A 23,870-nucleotide genomic window follows, 5' to 3' on the forward strand; every position below is an offset into this window, starting at 1 on the left:
GAGCACCAAGCAGATCCCTTTGCATGGTGGGAGAAACATGCAGTCATCTTCCTCACTTTAAGCTGCCATCAGTTCACCATCAAAGAGGGTATATTGTTGCAGTGACAATATTATCAGTTGTCACTGGACATCTTTTAAGCCTGAGATGGTTGACAGGCTAGTATTTTTATCTCAAAATCTTTAGGTTAAAATGAAATGCTTAGATAACACTACCTCTGCAAAAAATACTTTGCAAGATAAGTGGCGAGTGGGATGGTGGCTTTGAGGCTAGGGATTTGCACCAGCAAAAGGAAGGTTGCCAGTTCAAATCCTACAAACAACAGAAGTGACTACTCCATTGGGACTTTACTCCCTTAACCTGCAAATGCTTCATTCTGGGTATGATGTTAACCTGCAAGCAGGTCCTCCAACTTACAGGGTAAACTTTGGGGTTGGTGGCAGGATTTGGCACGCCAGCCAAAAAAAAAAAAAAACTCACACTGTAAAAGTGTGGAGCTGAGGTGTCACCTGATGCACTCGGGTCCCAATCCAGGTGGTTTGGCGTGTGGAGGATGTGGCAATGCACTCAAACCATATCCTTTTTCCCTGCCACATGCAGACATTTTGTCAAGCTGTTAGATATGCAATGTGGGCATCCTGTTAAGACAATGCCCAATTTGTCAATTATGACAAATTATTTAGATTATAATCCTAAAGCTGCATTAGAAACAGCAATGATATTGGATACATTTCTTTATGGTGCCTGGGGTGCGAATGTGCTCAGCTATATCTGCACGAAACTGGAAGAATCATTGCTTGGGAATAGCAACAGTCAGACTTCCTGTGTTGTGAGACTATGCAGAAATTAATAAAAAGTTGCTTATTTGCACAATGATGTATTTTCATATGAAAAATATCCAACATGTCACATTTATTAAAATGATCATCTTTGATAATATGAATGTGGTCCACAGAATGTAATTGGTTGGTGTGCTGTAGATTACCTGTAAAGCCAGTGGAAATAATGCAGGAAAATACAAAAGTATGAATGTGCACATACAGTGGTGTGAAAAACTATTTGCCCCCTTCCTGATTTCTTATTCTTTTGCATGTTTGTCACACAAAATGTTTCTGATCATCAAACACATTTAACCATTAGTCAAATATAACACAAGTAAACACAAAATGCAGTTTGTAAATGGTGGTTTTTATTATTTAGGGAGAAAAAAAAATCCAAACCTACATGGCCCTGTGTGAAAAAGTAATTGCCCCCTGAACCTAATAACTGGTTGGGCCACCCTTAGCAGCAATAACTGCAATCAAGCGTTTGCGATAACTTGCAATGAGTCTTTTAAGGCGCTCTGGAGGAATTTTGGCCCACTCATCTTTGGAAAATTGTTGTAATTCAGCTTTATTTGAGGGTTTTCTAGCATGAACCGCCTTTTTAAGGTCATGCCATAGCATCTCAATTGGATTCAGGTCAGGACTTTGACTAGGCCACTCCAAAGTCTTCATTTTGTTTTTCTTCAGCCATTCAGAGGTGGATTTGCTGGTGTGTTTTGGGTCATTGTCCTGTTGCAGCACCCAAGATCGCTTCAGCTTGAGTTGACAAACAGATGGCCGGACATTCTCCTTCAGGATTTTTTGGTAGACAGTAGAATTCATGGTTCCATCTATCACAGCAAGCCTTCCAGGTCCTGAAGCAGCAAAACAACCCCAGACCATCACACTACCCACCACCATATTTTACTGTTGGTATGATGTTCTTTTTCTGAAATGCTGTGTTCCTTTTACGCCAGATGTAACGGGACATTTGCCTTCCAAAAAGTTCAACTTTTGACTCATCAGTCCACAAGGTATTTTCCCAAAAGTCTTGGCAATCATTGAGATGTTTCTTAGCAAAATTGAGATGAGCCCTAATGTTCTTTATGCTTAACAGTGGTTTGCGTCTTGGAAATCTGCCATGCAGGCCGTTTTTTCCCAGTCTCTTTCTTATGGTGGAGTCGTGAACAGTGACCTTAATTGAGGCAAGTGAGGCCTGCAGTTCTTCAGACGTTGTCCTGGGGGTCTTTTGTGATCTCTCGGATGAGTCGTCTCTGCGCTCTTGGGGTAATTTTGGTCAGCCGGCCACACCTGGGAAGGTTCACCACTGTTCCATGTTTTTGCCATTTGTGGATAATGGTTCTCACTGTGGTTCGCTGGAGTCCCAAAGCTTTAGAAATGGCTTTATAACCTTTACCAGACTGATAGATCTCAATTACTTCTGTTCTCATTTGTTCCTAAATTTCTTTGGATCTTGGCATGATGTCTAGCTTTTGAGGTGCTTTTGGTCTACTTCTCTGTGTCAGGCAGCTCCTATTTAAGTGATTTCTTGATTGAAACAGGTGTGGCAGTAATCAGGCCTGGGGGTGGCTACGGAAATTGAACTCAGGTGTGATACACCACAGTTAGGTTATTTTTTAACAAGGGGGCAATTACTTTTTCACACAGGGCCATGTAGGTTTGGATTTTTTTTCTCCCTAAATAATAAAAACCATCATTTAAAAACTGCATTTTGTGTTTGCTTGTGTTATATTTGACTAATGGTTAAATGTGTTTGATGATCAGAAACATTTTGTGTGACAAACATGCAAAAGAATAAGAAATCAGGAAGGGGGCAAATAGTTTTTCACACCACTGTATGGCTAAATGGGCTCTCACATTACATATGTCATCCCAGCTTGTATGTCCTTGGAAACATTATTGCTGATGGTAAAAACCTGCTGGTGAATCTACTTGTGTTGTAGACCTTACCAGTGTATAATGCTCAAGATTACATTTGATGTCATGCCATTTAATGTACAGGGTGCTGAGCATCCTCTTTAATAAAATCCCTGTGTGCGTCCATGTGTCCGTGTGTGTGTCTTCTGGTGAAGTGCGCATGCGCGGGGCACTCTTTAATAAAGGACATCATTGCTGGGGAGAGTGCTGATTGGGTACTCGCGGCCGTGCACATAAAATCCGTTGCTGGGGAGACGCCACACGTACAATAATCAACTGCACGCCAGCACAGATTAAAATACTTGCTGAAGGAAACTGCACAGTACTTGCTGAAGAGACACAACAGCCACGATTATCAGCTGCACGCCAAACATTACATCAGTTCCTGGGGAGACTATGCTGACTGCACACTGTTGTGACAGAAAATTAAACGCATATTACGGACAAGGCGGAAGTACAGAATGAGTGGCAGAGTCACCAGCCTCTAGCAAATGCTTCAAAGGCCGCCTGACGCGTCACACAAGACAGACAGGGCGGGACCTATAAATTATCGCGCGGCTGATCCAATCTTATTTCGGTAAATGAGGTAACACCTAAAAAATAAGGCACGAAAAATCCAAACGGGTACTGAGACGCGGAGACCAGCTTCCCCAAAGAGGTGGGATTAGTGTTTGTTGTTGTGCAAGTGTTCACTCTGAGGATGTCAGACTTACAATTAAGAAGCTTGGCCCAGTAAAGTGTCAGTCGTTGAAGGGGTTTTCCTAAATATACGAATTTTCATATTATTACAATAGGATGACTTAAAAGTAGATTTATTTTCGCAAACATAAAATCCATTGCTGGGGAGACACCACACATACAATAATCAGCTGCACGCCAGCACAGATTAAAATACTTGCTGGGGAACTGCACAGTACTTGCTGGAGAGACGCCACAGCAAGCTAAAATAAAGAGAGGCAGGATAGGAGATCTTCAAACAGACAACACATCAATCAACAGCCACAGAGGAGAGGATAAATGTAATATTAATTATACTTACTGTATTGTCATATACGTTTCTATTTTATTTTTATTATAGTTTTACTTTAGGCTTCTTGCAAAAATATTTTTGACAAAAAAAATTAAGACAAGAAACAGAATGAGGTCAAGGTCCTTTGCCATTTAATATAGACTGTTCCTACTAATGTTTATGCACTACTGTTCTAGCGCCCGTTATTGTAACGGGCTTAATGTCTAGTCTTGAATAATGGATTATGCTTTACTCAAATTGCAAATAGTAAACGGAATTCACGGTGGGTAAATCTGTGCCTATAATATCCTCAGCTATGTTCAACAGGCTCTGTAGTATTTTTTTTTTCTTTTTCTTCCTGGGTAGTGCTTCCAAATAATATGGCAAAGCTGTTGTAAGCATTTTTCAACAAGTCAACAGTAGTACAAAAATTTACATAAAAAAGGAGTATAATCTAAACACTTATCGGTAAATATAATGTAAACAGCCCATATTAATTCTACATGTAATGCATGATTGCTGTGAAATTAGCTACATAACACCCACAATAATATATGGACACTTTATACACAAATCTTATTTTATTAAACAGATGATGCCTTTATATTCATATGAAGAGAAAGAGACTGACAGGAAATGTGTAAATATTTGTCATTGCATACCTACATAGGGCTGAATGTTAGCCTGGTATTACTAAACATCAATGAAATGTTTACATTTAATTTTTACTTCTAAGTATTGTTTTAGCTGAACCTTAAACCAATAAGCAACTCTTTGAAAAAGTAGAGTACAGTGTGAAAGAAAATTCAGAAAAGGGTAAAAGTCACTATGAGGAAATCCTCAGTATGGATCTAAACTGCTCAGTCTTAACACTTTAAAATTTCATCTCTAAATCATAACAGGTAATGCTTACCTTAGATTGTTAATTCTAACCTCTGCACAAATATTTCACATTTACTGCTTATAATTCTCCAAAAAATTTACTAAGCTCATAAATGAATGAATGATATGCTTACAAATAAATCAAGATGAGGTAAGAAAATGCTTAACAGTAAAACATTTAGGAAAAGATTAAAGAAAGCAGAGCTGTTCTACCAAGTCTTAACTAAACAAGAAGGGATTAAATTAAATCACTTACCCCAGAGGTTTGGGCTTGTGAGTATCAAGTGAGTGTAACTGACATCTTTTATTCTTCTTACTTTTGGGAATTGCATCTATCATATCATTTAATTTTGAGCTACAATCAACACACATAAAAATAAATTATAAATTTGTCAAATTACGTGTCATCTAACTTCAGTTTAGGTTTAATCAGATCAAATACTCACCCGTGAACATAGAACAAGGTGTAAAGTTTCTTTGCATCAGTCATACACGCTCTAGTTAAAGAAAGAACTCCTGTGGATCCTACTGTCAGGGGCTCCAAAGCTGGATTTCCTGATTCAACAAGCTGGGAAAACAGACGTTCAACACTACGGCGGCAGCCAACACATGGAACAAGCTGAGAAAGTGCACTGAATACTTCCCGGGATGTCACCATCATGGCAATGTTCAGATCCTGTTGCTTCAGCATACTGTGGTACTAGAAAGGGAAATCAATAGAATAAGATTACAAATGAATGACAGAATGCTAAATTATGCATATGGTTAGGAATAAGAAGTTTTTTTTGGTGATTAACACAAGCATTTTTTAAATTTTTGTTTAAATTTACATTACTAACTGAACTAGACTAATCAAGTCTGAAAATATTACTGATAATAAACCAGCAACAGCAAATTAATCATACACCAGACTATTCAGTCAGATGACAAATTAAGCTAATTTTTCCTCAGTTCCTGAACCAGATATTTTTCCCCAAATTAAGCAATTTTTGAACAAATCATAAGACAATATGAATCTATAAAGTATTACTGATAAGTTTAGATCAAAGAAAAAATAATGGAATTTTAACATCATGTATTATTCCCTTCAAATGACAGATTCACAGACAAATACGATCATGGCCGAAATTATCAGGACCCCTGGAATTTTCCCAGAAAATGCACCATTTCTCCCGGAAAATTGTTGCAATTACAAATGTCTTGGTATACACGTTTATTTCCTTTATATCCATTGGAACAACACAAAAAAAAACTGAGAAAAAAAGCCAAATCTGACATCATGTCACACAGAACTCCAAAAATGGGCCAGACAAAATTATTGGCACCTTTTCAAAATTGTGGGTAAATAGTGTTATTTCAAACATATGATGCTCGTTTGAAATCACCTGTGGCAAGAAACAGGTGCTGACAAAATAGCAATCACACCTGAAGCCAGGTAAAATGGAGAAAAGTTGAGCAGAGAATTGTCCGAGGACTTGAGAACAAAAATTGTGGAAAAATACTAACAATCTCAAGGCTACAAGTCCATCTCCAGAGATCTTCATGTTCCTTTGTCCACTGTGCGCAACATAATCAAGAAGTTCACAACACATGGCACTGTGGATAAACTCCATGGATGTGGACGGAAGAGAAAAATTGATAAAAGACTGCAACAAAGGATAGTCCGAATGGTGGATAAACAGCCCCCATCAACTTCAAAACATATTCAAGCTGTTCTGCAGACTCAGGGTGCAACAGTGTCAGCTCGAACTATTCGTCGACATCTGAACGAAATGAAACGCTATGGCAGGATAGCCAGGAGCACCCCACTACTGACACAGAAAAATAAAAAAGCCAGACTGGAGTTTGCCAAAATGTACTTGAGGAAGCCAAAATCCTTCTGTGCGAACATCTTGTGGACAGATGAGACCAAGGTAGAGATTTTTGGTAAAGCTCATCATTCTACTGTTTACAGAAAATGGAATGAGGCCTACGAAGAAAAGAAAACATGGAGGTTCTAAGATATTTTGGGAATGTTTTGCTGCCTCTGGCACTGGATGCCTTGACTGTGTGCAAGGCATCATGAAATCTGAAGACTACCAAAAGATATTGGGGCGCAATGTAGGGCCCAGTGTCAGAAAGCTGGGTCTGCGTCAGAGGTCATAGGTGTTCCAGCTGGACAATAACCCCAAACATACCTCTAAAAGCACCCAGAAATGGTTGAAGACAAAGCACTGGAGAGTTCTGAAGTGGCCAGCAATGAGTCCGGAATCTAAATCCGATTGAACACTTATGGAGAGATCCCAAAATTGCTGTTGGGAGAAAGCGCCCTTCAAATCTGAGAGACCTTGAGCAGTTTGCAAAAGAAGAGTGGTCGGAAATTCCAGTTGAGAGGTGTAACAAGTTTGTTGATGGTTATAGGAAGCGCTTGATTTCAGTTATTTTTTTCCAAAGGGCGTGCAACCAAATATTAAGTTGAGGGTGCCAATAATTTTGTCCGGCCCATTTTTGGAGTTGTGTGTGACATGTCAGATTTGGCTTTTTTGTGTTGTTCCAATGCACATAAAGGAAATAAACGTGTATACCCAAACATTTGTAATTGCAACAATTTTCTGGGAGAAATGGTGCATTTTCTGGGAAAAATGGTGCATTTTCTGGGAAAATTCCAGGGGTGCAGATAATTTCGGCCATGACTGTATGTCAAAACATGAATAATGCTTTCCCAAAAGTAGTAAGATTATGGACAATTATTTGATGGATTGTGCATTTGCAACTAAATACATAAAAGTTGATATGATGGAGCCATGGCTCTATACCTGTGGTACCCATAGCACTTCTGTTATGGCCATGAGTTATGCAGGCAGCATACTCATCTTGTGATTGTAATGAACAGGATTACATGTGTGTCTCAAACAACCGATTTAATTTTTAACTTATTTATTCAATTCAGGATCGTTGGGAGCAGGTGTTTATCCCAGCAACAATAGATGCGAGACTGGCACTGTTGGATGGTGTACCCCGGGTTCTTTGCTTGTATTATTATTTTTAATAGTATTGTGCTCCAAGTTTAAAAAGCAAAAAAAGAGGGGCACAAAGTGTACTTTTTATGTAATACAATGTAAGTGCAAAGAAAATGACACAGTAATTAAATGGACATACAAGTTATCTGCACCGGTGTAGAACCCCCAACACCATGCAGCAGTTTTTTTGTACCCCAGCAAATTCAAGTAAATTGCTAGTACTCAACAGGAACAAGGGAGTTTCCCTCCCATATGATTTTGCCACTGCTGCTTTTTCTAGAAACTGGCATTTTTCAAGTGACCTTTTTGCCAAGCATTCTCAATGTAATGGTCTATGGTGCAGTCTCATGAGGAGGTACCCAAAAATAACCAGAATCTATACATGGCGCACAAACTAGACTTGGTTGCGAATTCCGTCGCTAGGTTTAGCATACTTGCAGTATTCTATGGCAGACTGCCAAGTGGCATTGATCTACATTGTTCGTATGGCATTCATTGTTGGTTTTTCTTGGTACTTGTTAAATGTGTGCTGCAATTTTTGTGATGGGTGATCATAAAGAACAGCGAGTCGTGTTAAATCTTGTCTTCACTTAGAGAAAATAGATAGATGGTGAAACTGTAGTGATGCAGTTTTTTAAAGAGGAAGCTTTAAGTAAAACACAGGTCTACGAGTGGTTTTTGCATTTCAAACAAGGAGAAATGTCACTTGAAGTCCAACCAAGATATGGCCGACCATCCACAACTAGGAATGACGAAGTTTGTCATTAGACTATTGAAGAGATTTCTGAATTGACTTGCGTGTCTTGGGAGTTCTTGCCACCTTTCCTTCTTGCCTGATCTTGCTCCGTGCAACTTTTTCTTGTTCCTGCATATGAAAAAGGAACTCAAATGAAAGCGTTTTTGTACTGTGGAGGGAGTCAAAGAAAAAAAAAAAAAAAAAAAAAAAAAAAAATCGCTGTAGGTGTTGGGAAACGTTCCTCTTCAGCAATTCCAAAAATATTTCTGCCAGTGGGAAAACCACGGTGACATGAGCATTTGTTCACAAAGAGAGTACTTTGAAAAAGACTAAAGTTTCAGTAAGTATAAATTATTAAAACAATTTTATTTTCAATTCCGGTTATTTTTGGATACCTCCTCAGTTTTTTAATATTTACATCATGTTGAACGATCCAGCCGCAATAGTGGACTTTGTAAAATATCTATATGAAGAGGTAGACTATCATATTAATTACACATAACAGGTATATACTCTGCAGACAGCTCACATGCAAATCACAGTAATCAGATGGAAACTATAGAATGTTATCAGGAGAGGGGCTCCCAGGAGTTGATCTACCATTCTTTATCCTGTATTTGAAAATGAGGTTCCTTTTTGTAGTCTTTCAATCCAGACTGCCTCTGCTTTCCATTTCATGCTAGTAGCCTAAACTGACCAAGGCATCCCAATCCCATATGCCCCATCAAGTTTCCCATGTGTTAAGAATAGGGCTGGAATGATTAGTCAACGTAATAGATGACGTTGAGTACAAAAAATCGTCAACGCATCATAAACAGAACCTTCAATAGAGGCTCCAGTCACAAAGAACCACATTGGTTTTTGTAAATGCAATGCACTACATGAACGTCTGGGGGCAGTATCATTTGTTATTGTTTGCCAAGACTGCACACAGTCCTACCAAGGGCAGAGTGGTGGCTCTGAGGCTAGAGATCTGCACTGGCAATCGGAAGGTTGCCGGTTCGAATCCCGTCAATGCCATTAGGGACTCTGCTCTGTTGGGCCCTTAAGCAAGGCCCTTAACCTGCAATTGCTGAGCGCTTTGAGTAGTGAGAAAAGCGCTATATAAATGCAAAAAATTATTAAAATTAAAAATTAATGAAGAAAGAATGTCTGAGGAGAAGAAGAATGTAGAGGAAAATAACCGTGGCTGCAATGGCGAGTCGGATAGAGGAAAGGGAAGGAGATGGAAAAAAATTGAGACAGAAACTTTCTAAAGTGTGGGAGCACTTTACTGAAAAAGAAAATAAAAAGTTGAATGCAGATTATGCAAAGTAGAGCTTTCTTTTCACGGCAGCACCACCACGATGCATGAGCATCTGAAAACAAGCATCCTGGAGCTGTGATGCTGTCGTCTCTTGAGAATTTATGCTGCCGCTGTTAGTTAGGGCCAGATCAGGAGAGGAGGGAGAGCGTGAGCGAGACTGAGAAAATAAAAGTGAAAAAGGCTAACTTTTACAAGTAACAAATTTACACCCGATCTGTTCGTTTTCAAATAATATTGCATTAGTGCAATGATGTTTTCTGATTGGTACTATTCAGGTCATACAATGATTTCTTCAAAATGTCACATATATTTGTCTCTTCCCAACCCCAAAAGTAACAGCATCAGATCACTGGGGGGGCAGTAGTATGTATCGTGATAGTGACCGAGAATAAAAGTGGGGGAGGAAAAAAAAAAAGGGTAACTTTTGCAAGTACTATACATTTACAGTTGCTGTTAGACGCAAATCAAATGTATGTGTTTATTGTATAATATTAACAATAAAAGCAACTCACTACTCAAAATGGTAAATATAGGAGGCAGTCAGGTTCGAACCAGGGGACTCAATTATAAGTTAGCAATTCCTACTGCTGCGCCACAGAAGCTATTGCATCATCCTTGAACCTTTTGTTAAAGTGTTTATTTGATCTTTGCACTTCAGGCTTTACATATTATATAGGTTAAGTCAACATTTTTCATTTATTACTAAAATATGAAAAACGTTTCTGTTTTAACAATGTATTTTTTGGTTAAGTTAAATGCACGTTTTTTTGTTTAAAGACTACATGCACTGTAGTTTCTATTGTTTAATGCATTTCTTTTTTATTGTGATGGTCACACTAATATAAAAACATCCGATTATTTTCAAATTCATATGTTTCACTGGTTGTTATTTTAATTTGATTATTATTCATTTTAATCGTGTTAATGCAGAGACATCAGGGGGACAGATGTGAGCAGATGAGGTAAGACATGCACTGGAGCCCAGAACAGGATGTGCAACCACAGGTCGCAGGCTTCAAAATAGTCAGGCATGAAATAATCGTGACCAATTGGAAAAAAAAATTGAACGATTAGTCGACTACCAAAATAATCATTAGTTGCAGCCCTAGTTAAGAGTGACTTTAATCACAGAAAGGGTATATGTCCCACTCAATATAAGATCTTTAAAGCTTTCTTTACATTTAATTCAAGTATACAGTGCATCCGGAAAGTATTCACAGCGCATCACTTGTTCCACATTTTGTTATGTTACAGCCTTATTCCAAAATGGATTAAATTCATTTTTTTCCCTCAGAATTCTACACACAACACCCCATAATGACAACGTGAAAAATGTTTGAGATTTTTGCAAATTTATTAAAAATAAAAAGAATTGAGAAAACACATGTACATAAGTATTCACAGCCTTTGCCATGAAGCTCGAAATTGAGCTCAGGTGCATCCTGTTTCCCCTGATCATCCTTGAGATGTTTCTGCAGCTTAATTGGAGTCCACCTGTGGTAAATTCAGTTGGTTGGACATGATTTTGAAAGGCACACACCTGTCTATATAAGGTCCCACAGCTGACAGTTCATGTCAGTGTACAAACCAAGCATGAAGTTAAAGGAATTGTCTGTAGACCTCCGAGACAGGATTGTCTCAAGGCACAAATCTGAGGAAGGTTACAGAAAAATTTCTGCTGCTTTGAAGGTCCCAATGAGCACAGTGGCCTCCATCATCCGTAAGCGGAAGTTGTTCAAAACCACCAGGACTCTTCCGAGAGCCTGGCTGGCCATCTAAACTGAGCAATCGGGGGAGAAGGGCCTTAGTCATGGAGGTGACCAAGAACCTGATGGTCACTGTCAGAGCTCCAGAGGTCCTCTGTGGAGAGAGGAGAACCTTCTAGAAGGACAACCATCTCTGCAGCAATCTACCAATCAGGCCTGTATGGCAGAGTGGCCAGACGGAAGCAACTCCTTAGTAAAAGGCACATGGCAGCCCGCCTGGAGTTTGCCAAAAGGCACCTGAAGAACTCTCAGACCATGACAAAGAAAATTCTCTGGTCTGAAGAGACAAAGATTGAACTCTTTGGTGGGAATGCCAGGCGCAACGTTTGGAGGAAACCTGGCACCATCCCTACAGTGAAGCATGGTGGTGGCAGCATCATGCTGTGGGGATGTTTTCAGCGACAGGAACTGGGAGACTAGTCAGGATAAAGGAAAGATGACTGCAGCATCTTTCAGCAGGACAACGACCTTAAGCACACAGCCATGATATCAAAGGAGTGGCTTCAGGACAACTCTGTGAATGTCCTTGAGTGGCCCAGCCAGAGTCCAGACTTGAATCCGATTGAACATCTCTAGAGAGATCTTAAAATGGCTGTGCACCGACGCTTCCCATCCAACCTGATGGAGCTTGAGAGGTGCTGCAAAGATGAATGGGCGAAACTGGCCAAGGATAGGTGTGCCAAGCTTGTGGCATCATATTCAAAAAGACTTGAGGCTGTAATTGCTGCCAAAGGTGCATCGACAAAGTATTGAGCAAAGGCTGTGAATACTTATGTACATGTGATTTCTCATTTATTTTTAATAAATTTGCAAAAACCTCAAGTAAACTTTTTTCACGTTGTCATTAAGGGGTGTTGTATGTAGAATTCTGAGGAAAAAATGAATTTAAGCCATTTTGGAATAAGGCTGTAACATAACAAAATGTGGAAAAAGTGATGCGCTGTGAATACTTTCCAGATGCACTATATATATATCTGCGGTGGGCTGGCGCCCTGCCGGGGTGTGTTTCCTGCCTTGCGGCCTTTTTTTGGCTGGGATTGGCTCCGGCGGACCCCCGTGACCCTGCAGTTAGGATATAGCGGGTTGGATAATGGAGATTATACATATATATACAGTGATCCCTCGCTCTATCGCGCTTCGCCTTTCGCGGCTTCACTCCATCGCGGATTTTATATGTAAGCATATTTAAATATATATCGCGGATTTTTCGCTGCTTCGCGGGTTTCTGCGGACAATGGGTCTTTTAATTTCTGGTACATGCTTCCTCAGTTGCTTTGCCCAGTTGATTTCATACAAGGGACGCTATTGGCAGATGGCTGAGAAGCTAGCCAACTTACTTTCTTTCTCTCTCTCTCTCTTGCGCTGACGTAGGGGGGTGTTAGCAGGGGGGCTGTGTGCAGCTGCTTCCTGAAGGACATGCTGCACCGGTGCTTCGCATACTTAAAAGCTCAAAGGGCACGTATTGATTTTTGACTTTGTTTTTCTGTGGCTCTCTCTCTATCTCTCTCTCTCTCCCTGCTCCTGACAGAGGGGGTGTGAGCTGCCGCCTTCAACAGCTTTGTACCGGCGGTGCTTCGCATACTTAAAAGCCAAAAAGCCCTATTGATTTTTTTTTTGACTGCTTGCTTTGCACTCCTTTGAAAAGGAAGATATGTTTGCATTCTTTTAATTGTGAGACAGAACTGTCATCTCTGTCTTGTCATGGAGCACAGTTTAAACTTTTGAAAAAGAGACAGATGTTTGTTTGCAGTGTTTGAATAACGTTCCTGCCTCTCTACAACCTCCTGTGTTTCTGCGCAAATCTGTGACCCAAGCATGACATTCTAAAAATAACCATATAAACATATGGTTTCTACTTCGCGGATTTTCCTATTTCGCGGGTGGCTCTGGAACGCAACCCCCGCGATGGAGGAGGGATTACGGTATATATATATATATATATATATATATATATATATATACATACATACACATATATACATACATACACACACACACTTACTACAAAGACAAAACCTTTATATTATATAAAACATTACTGGGTAGGAAAAAAAAAAAATCTTACCTGTACAAACTGTTTCATTTGTGCTGTGTTCATCTGAAAACTTTCAAGGTTTAACACATTATCAGAAAATTCCATCACCATCTGAAAACACAAGTAAAATGTCTCATATATACACATATAGTACTAAATATGCCAAATATCCTTTTTTAAAAAAGTAGCAATTGTATTGTCACATGTACAGTGAAATTCTGACATGTCAAACAGGATGCACCACTCTCCAGCATCATGAAAAATATGTATTAAAAAAATATTTTTCATATTTTACAAAAAGCACAGCATGGCAGTACAGTATATCCAAATTCTCACAGCTTCACTTTAATACACAAGACTTGAAACTCTGTGTGTACCAGCAAGCCCTCGATTCTCGAAAGAATCACAAATCCAAGAATGGCAATCACTTTCTGTTCCCTCCGATACTTGGAGGGATGAAATATCATGGAGAGTGGGTGCGTCCTGGGAAAGTTCATGTAATGAAATAAACCGCTTTAGTACAAATATGTTTATTTTTTGGAGCTGTGACTCAGTTGTAGGCGCCTTCGTTTATTGTTTTTATCCATGCAGTCTCTTTTTTGTTTTTCTACGGCTGTGTCGTCAGCGAGAAGTCGGTTGACGAAGGCGGCGGATTCGCGTGCTTAAGTGACCATGGCGGCGGCGGATCCGGGCATGGAGGGCTACATTACTAAACGAACGTGGTATATGCGGTGGTGTGGGTGGTTGCGTTCGGGCGGCTGTACAACCTGCCGTCCATGCTTTACCTCAGGTTTAGTTCACAGGTCGTAGCCATGGTAAAGTTTTAATTTAATTAAATAAACATATTTGTACTAAAGTGGTTTCTTTGTGTGGGCGCCTTCATTCATTGTTTTTATCCTTTCAGGCTCGTTTTTGTATTTCCGTTAGTTGAGCTGTTTCTTTTTGGAGCCGTGACTTCTTTGCTTCTGGTGTTTGTGAAGCGCGTTGTCGGAGTCTCCGTTTATAGTTTTTATCCATGCGGTCTCGTTTTTGTTTCTCTGTGGCTGTGTCATTAGGTGCAACTCTTACATTTAATGCTGAATTTCCGTTATGTAATTCAAATATGCCACACAGACCGCTGGCACAGTGGATTAGAGCAGGTTTAGTTCACAAGTTGTGCTGTTTGGGCACCACCTACTGACTCTGGGAAGCTGCTAGGTTTGACTCTGAGGCGCAGTGCACATGCGGTGCGTCCGCCGTCCGTGCATAAATTAAACTGTGGTTTAGTAATATAGATATATACATGTCCGTTACAGAAATCCACCAATTAATACCAAAATGTGCACCCTTCATTCAGTTGATCAGGGAAAGATTGCAGACTATGCCCCAATCCAAAAATTTGACCCTGGAGCTATATTACACAGAGTTAAAACCAACATATTAACTTTGTATATAACAGACATACTGACAGTTTGGATAGTTTTGGCATTTTTAGTTTGCTGTTAAGTATTGTGTTTTCATAAGTAGTATAACATGTTTTATAAAGTGAGAGACAGAGTGCAATTAAGAATACTTGCATTGGACGAAATAATCTTCGAGAAGTTATCAATTTCTATATGCAAGCACAAGGATAATTAAAATTTATGTCAACATGTCCTGTAAATTACTTTGAACCCTTTCTGTACATCTACTGTTAATTATGCATTTTCATATCAGTCAACTGAAACAGTTCTCTTATTTGTGCAAAAAAATCACCACATATTCATTTAAATAATTAAGTATGAAGCAATATTCATGCTTTTTAGGTCATGTGAATGACCTAAATTCATTTCAAACTTGTTTCAGCCCAAAGTTTGATTTGGTTCAGCACATTACAAAAAGCAACAGGAAAAAAATTATAAAAAAGATAAAAAAGCAGGAAGAATTATAATCTGATTACTTGCAGTTGCTCCTGGAGAAGTAAATTATTCAAGATTCTAACAATGATTACAACAAATCACTCAAAAACAGAATGGAAATTTATTAATACTCAGAACTGTGAGTAATAGCAGATCTCAGGTTTTTATTTAGCTTAATTGTGTTTATCATATTTCATGACAGATGTGAAGATTAATTTGTTTATTAGACAAAAAAGGTGCTAGTGTTGCATCACAAGAAAAAGGGATAATATATTCAGCTAACATAGCTATGTATAAGGTACACGCCTTTAGCAGAATTTCTGTAAAAAAACATTACAAGAGAAATGTAGCATTGTCAAGAAATTGACTAAGAGAAAATGTGACACGGTTTCAGTTAGCAGTATGAATTATTTAATTCTGTGAGAGTCTAATTGGATATTTGTAATACTTCCAAATGAACAGATATGCTCAAAACAAAATTCTAAAAATCCTTGACATATGTCTAGTAATGCTCCAATCAATTACAGCCAATCTAAATAGGCTAGGGTTTAGTACAAATGACTTGAACATGATCAGTAAATTGACCAAAAAAAACAAAACAAAAAAAAAAAAAAACACTTTTTGGTATCTCTTTCCTAAGCTTTATGTTAATTTAGTTAAAGTGCTCCTTTATTCAGAGCATTTGGGTAACTAAGGAAGCTCAGATGTTGTCACAACCTGAACTTCCTGTAAAAAAGACAGCCGACTGTCAGACCCTTGAGGGGATAGAAAACCGGAATATTTTCTTTTACAGTAAACACAGAGGTGTAACAAACAGTAAAAGCAATCCGAGTTGTTCTGTGCATTGAAAGGAATGGCAGCTATAAATGTTGTCCAGCAGAACTCCAACTGGAAGAAAGGAAAGACACGCCTTTGGCAGAATTGAAAACAGCAGCCGTTTTAATAGTGTAGACTTTTAAATCTTTAACTAAAATGGACATTCCAAATGTGGATGGTGAGCGAGATTCTTAGCCTTGCATCTTCCAGATATCTTATTAGCATTTTATTAGAATTGTGGTTTGTAAATATGACATGCTTTTACTTTCTTCTATGCTATATTATGTAGAAATATTTTGATCATTTTTATTAGTTACCAAAAAAAAAAAAAAAAATTTGTAGGGATTTTAGTATTTCTTACGGTTAGTGAGCAATAACCCTTGGCATTTCATTTCGTTAATAATAGTAAATATCTTAAACCTGTGATCTTCTGTTTAATTGTAACAATACCAAGATTAACATTTTAATATAGGACATAAGGTTATCACAAATCTGTAATCTGCAGGAGTATTGTGTGTTTGTGGGGGTTTTGGGGCGGTGTTTGGAGAAAGTATCGGAACTGTCTAGTTCTAGTAAAAGGAAAACAACTGATCAATATCAGCCCCTAAAAAAAAAAAAACCTGATGAGAGCATTCCTATATTTGTCACAGTTTTCTACAGCATGTTCCCTTCTTTCTGACTGGATGTAGTTCTGTAGATAGATGGCTGAAGTGTCACATCTAAACTCAGAAGGAGCTCCAACTGAAGGAAAAACCACAGGCAAGAATATTACCCACAAAATATAAAATAATCCATCTTATGAATTACTTTATCTGGCTAAGGTAATCATATCTCAACCTCCTGTTTAATTGGCAGAGTGCAATATTTCTTAACCACACCTTTCTAATACTAACACAAAAGGATTCTTTGTGCACCTTCTGCTTCTTTTCCACCAAGCTGTGGGGTCACTTCCGCATGCCTGAAGACCCCTGACCAGCAACCTCCAATTTCCAAGTTCAAATGTTAATGCCAAAAGACTGCTTTAAATCCCAGCCAAGAATTACTTCCAGGACTGCTTCATTGGTGAGGCTGGAGCAACCCTGGAGCTATTCTTATAACATTAATCAATTCACACCTTAATTAATCCTTTACTATCAATAACAGCAACTGTAGTTTGTCCACTAATACACATTCTGGGAAAACCAATTGCAATTTTAATATGGGTTTTAAACAGATATTACATCATACAATAATTGCATTTACCATCACAAGCCAAAAAATACAAAAAAGAAACATTTGTACAAAATCTCAAAAAAAAAAAAAAAAACTATCATATTGTAGTTTTACTGTGTCAGTACTCTAATTTTACAAGTTTAAGGAAAGTTAATGGACACAAGTACATTACAGAAAAAAAAAAACCAATATGACATCTTATGTGGTGAAACATTTTCTTTAATGCCATATGTATTATGGATAAACATCTTCTCTACATATTTAGTTAGTCAAAAAGGAATGTATTCTGAGGTATTATTTATTTTAGTATTTTTATGTTTACTAAACAAAAAGCCTACAAGACTTAAGTTTTTTTTATTGAAAAAAAATGAACGGGTAACACCTGTGGTCTATAGTTTAATTGTAAAAATACCAACACATCAATATAGAACATAAGGTTTCTATACATCTAGTAATGCAGGTGCTTTTAAACAACTTTTAAAAAAAAAAAAAAAAAAAAAAAGAAAAATCACACATCATTATTGGAATCAGACGATTCTGCTGCAACATGACATTCATGATCAGTATTGGCCCAAAAAAAAAAAAAAATGTTGGTTCACACATTAATATTGCAAGTATATCCATATGCATTGTTGTTTTCAATGTTATTTATTTTTGCAACATTCCAGCATTTGTCAAAGAATACTTCCTTAACTTCATACAGCACAACTTTAACCTCTACGGTACATATTCTTACAACTTGCTTTATCAATAACACAGCTGTAATTGTGCATAAGTAACAATTGGCTGTAGTCGTTCTGTTGATAGTTTAATTCATCTAAATATAAGACAAAACTTATTTTATACCACTCCCATGAAGATGAAAAATGTAGCTTATATGCTGAACCTTATCTATAGTACATGAGCTTGAATATAGGCGACTTGCTTTAGGAAAATTTACAACCTGAAGTTATAAAACAAGGATTGGTGTTGCATAAGGGGAAAATGTTAACTAATGCCTACCAAGAACAAATCCCTTTCCTGTCAGCTCAAGTCAAGTGATGCAGCCATTTTTGTTACTGATGGGGACATTTTTCATTATTACCCATTGATCCTGAAAACTTTTTTTTTTTTTTTTAATTTAAAAGTTTGAATAAAAACATGGTTGAACCATTTTAGTCAAAAGGCAATGCTGTGCTAAACAGCTAATAACACATTCTTTACTTCGTGACATTCTACTCCAGTACTTCCGATGTGCAATGTAGCACAGCTGTTGTTTACATGAAACCTCCACGAATGCCCATCACTTGAACTGTGCACTCAATGGATATCCTACTCTAAGGAAAGACAGTATAAAGAATCTGATAATCATAACTGCATGCATATTTTCTGAAACAAATCAGTTCCATTTTGATGTGGGCAAATTCCATTTAAAATTATGGTTTTGGTTTCACATTCTCCTTTTTAAATGCATGTCAGCTAGGATAGATGCTTTTTTTTTTTTTTTTTAAACATAAATATGCTTCACTTAAAAACACAAGCATCCAGGGTAAATGAATGAATGTTACAATCTATCCCCCCTCCCCCCAAATGATAGGTTTTATGTTTTTGAATACAGACCCCCCCCACACCAAACACACATATAAACAAAGTACAGAGATAAAGATATCTGATATTTCTTCAGTAACAGCAATGTAATATCTGTGCAATCTTAAGACATGACATTCTGAAAATTGCTATTTTCAATTCGCTCATAAAGGTGTCTTGCTGTAGTGTTGCCTAGTTTATTTCTTGAAACACCAACAGTTAATGTCTAGACAGTCTACAGATTTACATCAATAGTATTCACATTTCATAAAAGTGTAAGTGCCACATAACTATGAACAAAAACTGTTCATTTGTAAGGTGACAAAATCCTATTTTATGAATAAATTAAATGATTGTATGGCTCACAATTCCATACAAACCAAGTAAACATTCTTTCATTGAAAGACCTTGTTTTACCAAGCTTCAAAAATTTATGAATTTATGTAAACAAGTGTTTGCATACTAAGAGGGTCAATTACATATTCGCACAATGTGTATATGTAAAACTCATTACATTAGTTGGGCAAGACATAGATCTGTATCGTATGCATATACAAGCACACACTCCAAAACATATGAAAATATGAACAAAAATAGAAATAGCTCACAAATGTAAACTAAAAACCATTCGTACATAGACATCTTTATTAATATCCTAAAATGTGTACTGAAGGCAGCGGAGGATGACTTTTGAAATTATCAATGTACGTGAAGATAACTTTATGCACCCCAAAAAAAAAAAAAAAAACCTTTGAAGGAAAGCCAATGTTACTTTTAGAACTGCATGCACAATCTTCATGAAAGCACGTATTTACAGCAAAGAGTTGCTCAAATCATAATTAATGTTCTTCAAAAAATTATTTGTTACCTGAACGCAACCGTAACGGTCTGCGTATTGCTGCACATTGACGCGAAATACACCGAATGTAATCCATAAAATTATCAATTAAGAAATTTCCCTCACTTTAATATTTCGTAAAAAATGTGGTACTATGATGAAATTCGACGTAACTAGATAAATAAATCAAATATAAAAAACATGTAATCGACCTGTGGTGCAGTTGTTATATACATACCAAGTGACCAATTGCAGTATACCACAATTTGGGGTTAATTAATCTAACCTAATTTAATCGTATAGAAAGGTCAGATAAATCAATTTCCTACTCGTTTCAATAATTGCTAATACAAATAAGTTCGGATTGAAAAACACCACTAACTGTATACGGACACGAATAATAAAATCTGCGCTTATTCAAAGAAGCATGATTTCACCCATAATCAGAACAAAAAGCTCCCGTGAGCGTAATCATCGCGTTACTATACAACCATCACATTTTCTACGACATTCGCAGCATACACGGCCCTGTTGTCCTAGTGGGAAGCGAAGCACCGCTAAAAATTACATTTTTCACTACTGAAGAGAAGCATCGACTCAATTGTGAAGGTTAAATAAAGAATGCAAACTTACCGTAAGGGTGTCATCAATATAGAGGGGGATCTGTCGTTCAAGGAATGGGAAATCCTCCTCTCCGTCCCTGCAAACAGCAACCAAACGCGCCATATCTTCACCAGTGTTTGCTCGTAGTACCAAAGCCTGCAAACAGGGGGAACAGCAGCCGTAAGCGATTTCCAAGTGGTCAAAAATTCACAGAGGCACTTTCGCAAACCTGAAGGAGGAAATAATTACTCAAAAATAAATAACAGCACTCGATCCATACATTTAATAGTCCCTCTCCATTTTTATTGTCGCAGTTCATGCTTGACTCTTGACTTCTATGTAAACTTTTTTTTTTTTTTTACTTTTAGCAACAAACCTCGATGTGCCTCACATCACTCGTGTATTTATATTCTGCAGTACGACCTTTTCCTGTACATGCATTGTAGACGTGGATAAATATCTTCGAGCTACACCGAAACTGCTTATAACAATGACAAAATGAAGCTCCTTGAGTAATCACCTGCACATTCAGTACGAAACAGTTCTAATGTACGAAGCGTTAAATATCAGCGTGAAAGTACGTTGATGCCTCGCGCCAAAATCCAAACTATACATAGGATTATCCAGTATACTAAAATGAGTATGCGGAACTTAACACATCGTCGCTAGACGAGGAAAATGTGGGCCTTAAAAATCAGCTGATCGTGTTAGGCCTATACCATCAGCTGGTGATCCTCAACGCAGAGACTGTACTGCGAACAAAGTCATGTGCGTTATTTAATAAACTGTGTAATAGTAATGTTTACCATATCTCGGCCGTACAGGGACACGATTAAGTGTGATAGTACCACCATTAATTAGCCTCGCATAAATACTGCGCGGCACAACTCGGCTTAACAGGGGAGGGGAACACGGGCCAGCGATACGCACACAACGCGTACATCAAACACAACGTCGAGTTTGTGCTCAAGAAATCTATAAAATGGGTTTAATAAACTCGCGAGAAAAACAACTCTCCTCCTGCATATAACCACCATAACGCAAACGTACGAACTCATCACAACACCGGTATTTTTTTTGTATTTCCTAAATAGAATTATATCGTTCCACCTTCTTATCGCGAGACGCTTGAACTGACTCAAACTGGTTTTTTCGCTGTTCCAAACAACATTTGCTACATACAACAAACAACTTCTTCAACAAAATATTACATACAAATGACCTCTTAATAAAAATGTCAAGATAATATTACCAAACTGCATTACCCGTTCTCAGAATCACCATTCACCAGAATTTTGGAAAAGCCGAAGCATCAGAGTAGAAACGCACTATGCCGTGTATCACTCCGCCAGCGCCAAGTTAGTTCGTGGAACAAGATTTGGTGTATGTGGCGCACTTACTAAACATGCAAAAAGTGCTTTCACGAAAACTTTGAAAATTGCTTGTAAATTTTTTATTTGTGTATTTGTGTTCGTTGGCCGAAAAGATATCATATCAGTTATAATGAAACTAAAACACCTACCTCAAAAATATTCTCTGGCGGATTACGTGGCGGCATAATCGTACTACAACCTTTGACCCCTTAGGAGGACGTTGCAAAAAAGTAGTTCGGTCATCATCGCATGACATAACTATGCATGACGGGAAAAGAAGGCGCGCGGAGTGGGGCGTCATTGGAAGGCGGGAAGAGGAAGCATAAACTGTGACTGGACTAGAGATGGAAGGAAGTGACGAAAAAGAAGGAAATGGTTTTGGATGAAAGGAGTTGTTTTGAAGGAAAGAGAATGGCAGACTTTTGGGAACAAAAATATCAAACAAGAATAGAGGAGTGTAGTCATGCATCATCCAGTGCTGAGGATAGTAAGCAGGAGTTAAACAAAAGAAGAAAGGAAGAGTTTAAGGTATTTCTACACATTGGATCTGGTCCAGTCTCCGATGTTAATCTGATTAAATTAACTATATATTTAAAGGACGCGTTGGAGATATTGAAGGAGTTAGATCTTTTGAGAGATGGGTCACTGTTAGTATTTTGTAAGGATAATAATCAGTTATTAGTTAGGCCAAAGAAATATGAGAGTCGGTGGGTGAGGGGAGTGATTACTGGAATGAGATGATTAGTAAAGTGCAGTTTTATAACAAAAGAAAAATGAATTGTAGAAAAGGGGAAGTTTGTTACTTTTTATGGTAAATGTGGTAAATTGTACAGCACAAACTAAAAGAAAAGAGAAAATGAAGAATTTTAAATGCTGTAGTAAATATCTAGAAATAAATGTGGACATTATGGAAGGCAAAAAATGTATACATTAGGCATAAATAGCATATTAGCATAAATAGACAAAGTAATTAATAGATTCTAAAACATTAAGATTAAGCATAAATTAGAATGTTAAGCAAATAAGATAGGTCAAGCAAATGGCTAACTAAAAAATCAGTCATACTGCATTATTTTTAAAGCTTGAAGCAGAATTACCAGTATTAAGAAGGGAAGAACAGAATAGAAAGAATATGACGCACAGAAACTACCCGAGGACAGGATAAGGAGGAATGAGAACACCTGTTCCTTGAAGGCCAGAAATGAAATGAAGGGATTGTGTTAAAAAATGCTTTAGTTGCCTCACATTTGTATGCAATCGTTTTGTTCACCCCACTGAATTAAAGCTGAAAGTCTGCACTTCAACTGCATCTGAGTTGTTTCATTTAAAATTCATTGTGGTAAGGTACAGAACCAAAATTAGAAAAAAGTTGTCTCTGTCCAAATATTTATGGACCTAACTGTATGTTCTAATATGTTTTCTCATTTATCAGAATCTAACCTTTTGTTGATTTTGGAATTACTTAATACAATATTATAAGAAGGGAAACTCCTCGCATCATGAAAGGCATCAGTTGTCATTCCTATATTAAAACCTAATAAGAATCAATTAAACCTATCCAGTTACAGACCCATCTCACTCTCATTTATGTAAGATAACTGAATGAATAATTGCAAGATTAAATTATTTTATGGAAAGCTGTGGAAAATTAGCTGTACATCAAGCTGGATTTCGAAAAGGGAGAATGACATTTGACTTGGTATCGAGTTTAGAAACAGATATTCATAAGGCTCAAGTTAACGAAGAGGTTGTGATTGCAGTTTTCTTTGCTATAGCGAAAGCATATGATATGTTATGGACAAAAGGATTATTGATCAAAGTTGAAAACATTGGAATAGGTGGAAGACTGTTTAACATCAAGGTGGGATCATCATTTTCAAAAGAATATGATATAGAGAATGGGACTCCAAAAGGCAGTGTATGAGTCCTGTCCTGCTTAATATTATGATTAATGATGTCTCTGATAGTATTACTTCAGATATTTCAAAATCATTGTATGCAGATGATGGTGCATTATAGAAAAGAGGTAGGAACATAAAATATATGGTAAAGAAAATTTAGCATGGAATTAATCAAGTAGAAGCATGGTGTCATCAGTGGAGGTTTAGATTTT

General features: G+C 37.6%; 1 protein-coding gene across 4 annotated transcripts in view; it reads right to left on the reverse strand.

The window, feature by feature from the left end:
* The window catches only part of ggnbp2 (gametogenetin binding protein 2), a 48,432-nt gene extending 26,650 nt beyond the window's left edge, over window positions 1-21,782 (reverse strand). Inside the window, exons 1-5 of one of the 4 annotated variants that reach the window (XM_028806974.2) lie at window positions 21,650-21,782; window positions 20,415-20,540; window positions 13,503-13,583; window positions 5,077-5,330; window positions 4,887-4,985 (exon numbers count right to left, since the gene is read on the reverse strand). In XM_028806974.2, the coding sequence (XP_028662807.1) occupies window positions 4,887-4,985; window positions 5,077-5,330; window positions 13,503-13,583; window positions 20,415-20,507 (527 nt within the window). In that variant the 5' untranslated portion in view covers window positions 20,508-20,540; window positions 21,650-21,782. Of the gene's footprint in view, window positions 1-4,886; window positions 4,986-5,076; window positions 5,331-13,502; window positions 13,584-20,414; window positions 20,614-21,636 lie in introns of those variants that run through there. The other 3 variants (XM_028806976.2, XM_028806975.2, XM_028806973.2) reach the window with 3 other exon arrangements.
* Between the last annotated feature and the right edge of the window lie 2,088 nt (window positions 21,783-23,870).

This window comes from Erpetoichthys calabaricus, chromosome 8 (genome assembly GCF_900747795.2).
Source record: "Erpetoichthys calabaricus chromosome 8, fErpCal1.3, whole genome shotgun sequence".
In the NCBI taxonomy this organism is placed as follows: domain Eukaryota; kingdom Metazoa; phylum Chordata; class Cladistia; order Polypteriformes; family Polypteridae; genus Erpetoichthys; species Erpetoichthys calabaricus.